General features: G+C 42.0%; 1 protein-coding gene across 1 annotated transcript in view; it reads right to left on the reverse strand.

Moving 5' to 3' along the window:
* LOC101854231 (fibrinogen C domain-containing protein 1) overlaps positions 1 to 8,218 on the reverse strand; it is a 41,916-nt gene that overhangs the window by 11,271 nt on the left and 22,427 nt on the right. Inside the window, exon 8 of the mRNA XM_005091600.3 lies at positions 422 to 557. Within this exon, the coding sequence (XP_005091657.2) occupies positions 422 to 557 (136 nt within the window). The remainder of the gene's footprint in view (positions 1 to 421; positions 558 to 8,218) is intronic.

Consider the following 8,218-nt stretch of genomic DNA (forward strand, 5'->3'; position numbering starts at 1 on the left):
ATCAATCAATCAATCAATCAATCAATCAATCAATCAATCAATCAATCAATCAATCGGTTAGTCAATCAATCAGTCAGTCAGTCAATCAGTCAGTCAATCAATCAATCTGCCAATCAATCTATGGATCGATCAATAAATCGATCCATCAATCAGTCATCCAATCAATCAACAAATCAGTCAATCAATCCATCAATCATTAATCCTTCAATCAATCCATTCATCCATCCATCCATCCATCCATCCATCCATCAACAAGTCAATCAATTAACCATGCAATCAATTAATCATTCACTCAGTCAATTAATAAATCAATCAGACAGGCAGGCAGGCTCACAATGAATCAGTTATGCAATTAAAGCACTTTCCGATTTATTGAAACAGCTTTACCATAAATCTTCCTTAATAAACAAATGATCATTACCTGCGTAGTGAGCTGATGAATTAATTCGTTTCCAATCCACATCTCCCCATAAGGATTGCCAAAGCCGTGCTGGTACTCCAGCCACCGTCGGTTAAAGCTGAGTGTTCCGTCGATGCGCCTCTGGAGCAGAGTGTACCTAGAATGAAAGCCAAAGGTCATGATATAGGTAATTTTTAGAACAGATAGCGATTATAATGAACATCGCTGTCTTTTAGCTGCTGCGTTGCACTTTATACTGACGGAACACTCAGACAGCGATTTTAATGAATATACATGTCTTTTACCTTCTGCTTTGCACCTTATACAGCAGCCCGCGTCCAAAATTCTGCATTATGGCCAAGTGAAAAGTTCGCGTCATGTTTGTTGCAATATTTATTTTTTAATGCATGGTGCTCTACTGATGGGCCAATTTCAGTGAACAGATACAGATAGTTATCGTTTATTGATGTAAAAGGTGTTCCTCCAATTTTTTGTTGCAGGCTATTATTGTTGTTGGTTACATTACTTTGAACTGCTCACTTTTAAGCACAAGGGGGCTATCCCGAAAAATGCTGTTTTGAGAAAATCGAAGATAAAGTTTTTGTCTCATATTCATTTTCTTCAAAAGACAAGGAGAGTTTTCTCTATAACCAAACAAATATACACACCAATGAAACCAAACTTCTCTTATAGGTAGGGCAATGCCCAATTTTGGGGTCGGTCAAGATTTCTGGAAACCCCCGTAATCTGGGTTAGCCCGTTTGTCCTTAAAAGCGACCAACTGTTGGATTTGTGTGGGCTCCACTTGTCAGCTTTTTACTTCGTGGTACAAGTCTGTCTCAGGGTCTAAGGACATTTCAGAGGATTTGAGTTCGCAGAAATTGTACCAAAAATCACTTGGACTTCTTCTTGAGTCAGATCCATTTTCGGATTCACCCCCCCCTCTTTTTCCCACAAGTTCACCACCCCACTTTCGTTTCAAGTGAAATGCCCACTCAACCATTTGCCTAAATCCCAAGAACCCCAGTCCCTTTCCAACCCACCTTTCTATTTATATCTAGAGCTCATAAGTATCAGAGTCACGACTCTGTGGAACTAGGCACCCTTCAATGTTTGGGCATGTGGAGTTATGGCATCATCTTAAAGCCTGTTCGTTTAGCTTGTTTTTGATGAAAAAAATACCCATTTATCTCGAATAGGAGTCGAGATATATGTAACAATATTTGTAATTGAAAGAGGTGGGAGTCGCCTAGTGTCAGAGGTAAAATTAACGAGAAATGGCCCCAAAGTTTAGTGATTTTCACAGCTTGAGCGTCCAGGAAAACAGCAAATTCACATATTTCCTATGCCCTTGATCAATGTTTTTAAGTAAAGTCCACACAGATGTATATCTTTGTATGGATATAAAAGGTGTTAAGACAAGAAATACGTTAGGAAAAAAAATTGCCCAACGATCAGAAAATTGCTGGTTTCTTTGATTTCATTATTTTGACGAGCGCCTGATTTCACCACAATGCCTCACATTTGTTCGAGCTCTGCAAGAGGAAATTATTTTACCAAGTACACATCTCTCTATCCTTCTTCTAGAATGCTGTATCCCATTCAGTTTCTGTTGGCTCAGACAGACAAGCTGGGCCAAAACAGCCTACCTCCTAAACTATCTAAATTGAGTCAATAGGGACGTAAAAACTTCATTTACAGTCAATCATCTAATGCATAACCATACAAGCAGCGGGAACCTCATCATGGCCAAAGCTTCTTTATGTCTATAGCCCCATTCGGCATCACTAATTCATCTCGAACCGCAAACACATTCGGACTGCCTGCTATTAATTGTGTGGCCTTTTCTTTAATCCTAATGGACCTCAAATTAAACTGATGGCTGTTGGTAACAAAATTCCTTTTGATGATTCTGTTTGGAATGAACGGTTGAAAGATCCCCTGAGGACAAGTCGTATTTTGATAAACAACTGACTGGTCTCGACCAAAGGCGTTAAATTTTGTCGTGCTGTATAAATACTGTGGCCAGATTATTGTCTCGTTTTCAAAGTCAGTGTCATTTACTCCAGCCATCCCAATTGTAGATCCATACACTTTGTCGCACTAAGGGGAATGTACCAGAAAGGTTCTCATTTTGGATATCATCATCATCAACATCATCATCATCATCATCATCACTTTTTTAAAAGCAAAATGTGTGTGTGTGTGGGGGGGGGGGGGGGGGGGCTTCTTGCTTGATTTGCAGCAAAAAAATGTATAAAATGTTTTAAAATTTGTTTTATTTAACTGACTCAACCTTTCGCCACGCAGCCTTCCTCAGCGCCAACTGAAGACATAAATCATCATCATCATCATCATCATCATCATCATCATCATCATCATCATCATGAACAATAATTATTTATCATAGTACTTTGATAATTCCACTTTTTCAGAGAAAGTTGGAACACCGTTGTTATAATAATACTCTCTCTCACAGGATCAGGGTCAACTACAGTAAATCCGTTCTTACCGACTAGAGAACAGCATGAAGGGTGCCCTGGTGCTCATGTGTATCTTTGTAAAAGCAGCCTTCGCATTCACTGGACCGCACACAGGTAATTGATTGCAACAGCTCGTTTTTATACAGTGGGTTGCATGATGCATGACCATGTCTCAAGTCTGCTCTCTTGATTTTGCTTTGTCAGTATCCCAATGCATTTGTGTGAAAAGGAAATTTTTAAAAATCATCAAGGGCATATGACGAAACTTCCGTATTTCAAAAATACAAAGAGAACTGACTTATCCTTGTATTCTGCCTGGCTTTGTTATACACTGTATTTTGAAAACTTTCCTCGGCTGTTTTCGTCTCTACGTCGCATATGTGGGGCAGCGTGGTGAAATCAGGCGCTCGTCAAAATAATGAAAGTGATGAAATTGGCACTTTGTTTTCGCAAGATTGGGAATTTTATCAAATTTTTGTTTTTTGGGGGCTCAAGATCTTTTTTGTCCAGAACACATTTCTGTGTAGATATCTAGATGTGATTGAAAAACCTGGTTCAAAAGCACAAAAGGGGTACATTTTCCGTCTCCTCGGACCCTCAAGCTAAGGAAATAACTCAACTTTCGCCCCTGTTTTCTCGCTAGTTTTACCTCTGAAACCCGGAGTCCCACACCTCCTTCAATCAACAATACCTCAACGTGTATTCAAGACAAATGGATACTTTTTCATCGAAAGCAAGACAAAAGGATACTTTTTCCTCAAAAGCAAGACAAATGGACAAGCTCAACTCCACATGCCCAAAAATTGACAAGCGCCTGATTCCACCACGTCGTGACACATAATAATTATTGTTTGACACAGTGGAGCAGTGGAGGTAGTGTTGAGTACCGCCAGGCCTTTCGCCTTTGATTAAAGTGTTTAGAGTAATGTGCGTGCTGCGTGAATGGAAAGCAAAATGCATTTTCTCAAATTCTCTCTAACCGTTAATTAATATCATTAATATCCTAAATCTAGGCCTTCTTTTGGGTAAAAGTTAAGTCAATAACTTCTGGAAAATGTGTACTATACGATTTATTGAAGAGGGACGCGTTGCTATAAAGCATCTCGAAAAACAAAAACAAACGAAAAAAACGAATCAAAATGAGGTTGCATGCACCAGTATTTTGATTTTCGGTTTGACAAACGTATACTTCCGATAGTGGTTTAGCTTGACCAAAGAACTTCATTCATTTTCTTTCCTCAGTGAATGGTGCAGGTTTGCCTTTACAAGACTGTCGAAGCGAGGACATCGATGTTCTGTTTGTGTCCATTGGAAGAATGAGTGAAAAGCGCCAGGCAGAGAAGCTTTTCTCACGGTTAGTAGATGTGTTTTTGGGCTCTGAAGAGGAGGAGACCACGAGGATTCAGTTTTCCTATGCAACAGAGCAGGCTGGAGTGTTACAGCCTGTGTTCCAGTTTGGCTCTTATAAAGGGAAATTTGAGACGAAAGAAGCTTTAGAGAATATGGAGCCGCCCAAAGTCGTTCCAAATATTCCTTCGGATACTACAACTATCAAAGACATCATCCTCACTTCGAGCAGGGGGAACAGAACGAGCATTGAGCGAGTGGTAGTCGTTGTAGCGAGGACTTCTGATCCGATATACAGTATAAATTTTGAAGAAGAAGATGCGGGTGTTAAGTATTGTCTCATTTTATACGGAAGTATGTTTTTAGAAAATTATCGTTTCGATTGGTTTGGAAAAAGTGTTTCTGTATTATGGACAGACATGTCACCGCTGAAAAACGATCACAGCATAGCTCAGCTGCTGTGCAGAATGTGTTTTCACCACTGGTTTGCTCACGACGAAAATTCCATTGATGTCAATGACTCTCACTTCGTCTCCTGCTACTTTGTTGGTTTTGTCCCGAACGTCTGTGTGAATTGGCTGGAAGCTAGTGAACAGTGCGAAATCCAAAATTCAAAACTGGTATCGATTGAAACCAAAGGCGAGCTTGACTTTCTTGAGATGGAGTTGCCATGGAGAATATTTGACCTTCAAAGGCAAAACAAGAATTACCAATCCAATTCGTTAGTCTTGGCGAGATCGGACTTTCCCTTCACACGGTGGGACGATGAGTTCGCTACGTACATTGGTCTAGTGAGACAACAAGAAAGTTTGGGGAAAAGATTCCAATGGACTAACGAGGCACCTCTCGTTTTTCAGCGATGGCTCGATAACATGCCTCTAGAAGGCTCAATGCAAGGTTGTGTGTTCTGGGGTTTCGGACAGTCGATTTCCAAACCGCTATCTTCTCAAGACAGAAATAGGAAAAACGAGACTGAATATAGCCTAAAAGGGTGGGTTGACATTGGATGTGGACTGCAAATTCTTCAATTTTATACGTGCGAAATGTCACCGATTATCCAAGCTAGTACCACGGAGGAAGTGCTGTCCCGTGCAGCAAACAAGAGAAGTGTAGCTTTGGCTGCTGCTAGAGGAGAGCTCCTATTTTGGCCCGAGAGCGGTTCGATAATATCTTTTTCTGCTGTTCAGGGCGCCAGGGTCAAGATGACGCAAGCCATGTTTCCATCTTACATTGAGAATACATTTGCGAGATGGCGGGACTTTGACAGCCTATTTGAGGAGAAGTGGAACCAACTTCCCGTTTTTAACTGCGATGATGAAAAGCATACCCAGATTGCATATTCTTTTGTCTGTGATTATAAAGGAGACTGCCCTAATGGTCACGATGAGCTTATTTGTGGCTATCGGCCCTGTAACCCTGGCACCGAGATCACCTGTACTTCCGGTCAATGCATTCCGAAGGAAGCCGAGTGTGATCTGCATTCCGATTGTTTCGACGGAAGCGACGAGGCAAGTTGCTCACGTTGTCAACACAGAATCTGTCACGACGGGAGCTGCCTGCCTCGCCACTGGTGGTATGACGAACACAGAGACTGTAACGGTTTTCCCAGCGAATTGATGTTTGCAGATGAAGACATGGAAGTTGACGGCTTCAACGAAACGTGTCTCTTCATCTGCAATAGGTATGAGTGTGTCTTCGAGAGTATGCTCAACGATAGCCACGTAGACTGCAACGGACCGGAGGGGAAGCTGGACGACTTGATGTCCCGTCTCGAAGGGTTTTATTGTCCAAGAAGATCTGGAAGTGAATTGATAAAGTATCCGATATGGTCACCAAGATGTGTATACTTTAAAGATAGATATAATACCTTGGTGGGGTGTCGAGACTTGGAGCATTTACAGGGATGTGAACATTTTGTTTGCCCCGAAGGCTACATAAAGTGTCCTCTGTCTTATTGCATACCGATACATATGGTAAGGAACGGCATCTCTGACTGTCCTGTAGGAGAGGATGAAAAAGGCTGGCAGCTTAAAACTGCCAATGCGAGTAACTTTGAATGCATGCAAAGTTATGTCCGCGTGCATCCTGACCTGGTTTGTGATGGGTACCAACACTGCCCTAGGGGGGATGATGAACTCAACTGTCACTTTTCTTGTCTCCAGCATGGGCTGATATGCAAAGGAGGTACGATAGTGGCCCCTCTTAGGAGTTCAGTAATGGTTATTAATTCTCTGTCTTTTGTTGATTACCGAACGCGGTATTTAGATTTGACCGCTATGAATCTAAGTCATATTTTTCCAGCACGTATTGAAACTGGGCATTTTATCCATATAATGGTTTTGCTTCTTTCGGGGTGTCAAATTGATAGCCTAACACGTCCCCCGAGTGAACACAGGTTGTGGAATGAACTATGGACGGTACAGACCTTGGATCTTAGTTTCAATCTAATAAAAGAGCTAGATGGTGACAGCATTCTTCGCTTTATGGGCAATCTAAGAACTCTCAACATGTCCCATAATACTTATCTGGAAATTGTTACTGTTAACGCCTTCCTTGCCCATGAAACTGAAAGTAAGGTATTTGAGTCTCAGATTCGCATTCTTGATCTGTCCTTTACAAAAGTCAAATTCGTATCTTCAGAACTTTTCAAGCCTCTAACCCGTCTTTCTCTGTTAGATGTTCGTAGTACGGGTATCTCCAGTCTCGAATCAAGAATCTTCCCTGCTGATTTTAAACTTAATGTGCTTGATCTTAGGGGCAATGATATTAAATATATTTACCAAGATGCATTTACAGGGGTGACAATTCAGCATCGCCTTCTCACAGACACCTTTAAAGTTTGCTGCTCTCAAGTTCGAGGGGCTGGTATTTCCGCATCAGTATGTAGTGCTCCTTCTGACCCTCTGTCGTCGTGCACTGACCTCATTGGTGGCATGGGCCAGAGGATATTCTTGTGGGTGGCTGGAACAATGGCGATTGCTGGCAACATAGCTGTCATTGTGTATAGATCCAAGTGGGAGAAAAAAGCTCTTAAGAAGGCCTACGGAATGTTTGTGCTGCAGTTGGCTTGTTCAGATCTCCTTATGGGCGTCTATCTGATACTTATAGGCAGCGCTGACATTTACTACCTAGGAGAGTATATTTGGATAGAGCAGACTTGGCGACATAGCGTCTACTGTAGAGTCGCGGGAGCTCTTGCTACACTGTCGAGCGAGACCTCAATAGTTTTCATACTCTTCATAACAGTGGACAGATTCTTGGCTATAAAATTCCCTTTCGGCGACGTGCGGGTCTCAAAACGCCTGACCGCTGCCCTCTGCCTGCTAGCGTGGACTCTTGGTGTCACTTTCTCCGTCATTCCGCTTCTGCCGTCTTTTCAAGACTGGTCGATGTTCACAGCCTACAGCATGTGTGTCGGATTGCCCCTCACCGACCAAAAGCTTTCAGGCTGGCAGTTTTCCGCTGCTGTTTTCATCGGATTCAACTTGTTCATGTTCCTGATCATAGCTCTAGGACAGGTGATAATATTTCGAACCATAAGCGCGATTCGGAAAGAGCAGGGAAAGCACTTGAAAAAAGATCCAAATGACATGAGAGATATTAGTGTGGCTAGGCAGCTCTTCTTGGTGGCTATGTCGGATTTCCTTTGTTGGTTCCCTGTGGGTGTTATGGGCATTCTGTCTCTGAGTGGGGAGAGCATTGGTCTGACGGCCTACGCATGGTCAGTTGTCTTCATCTTGCCTATCAACTCTGCTTTAAACCCAGTCCTCTACACAATTCCAACTCTGTACGGTTTTCTGCAGAAACTGAAGATTTTCCAGCACTCGCGTACCTCGCGTTTTTCTGCCTCAACTTAATTCATGAATTATTCGATTGTGTGTGGAGAAAAAAATAAAGGTTTTACAAACTTTTCATTGAAGGTTGTTCTGATCTTGAAAATGTTTATCAATAATTTTCTTCACCCTCACACTCTCACAAACACCACCCC

The sequence above is a fragment of the Aplysia californica genome, unplaced genomic scaffold, assembly GCF_000002075.1.
Source record: "Aplysia californica isolate F4 #8 unplaced genomic scaffold, AplCal3.0 scaffold00032, whole genome shotgun sequence".
Lineage (NCBI taxonomy): Eukaryota > Metazoa > Mollusca > Gastropoda > Aplysiida > Aplysiidae > Aplysia > Aplysia californica.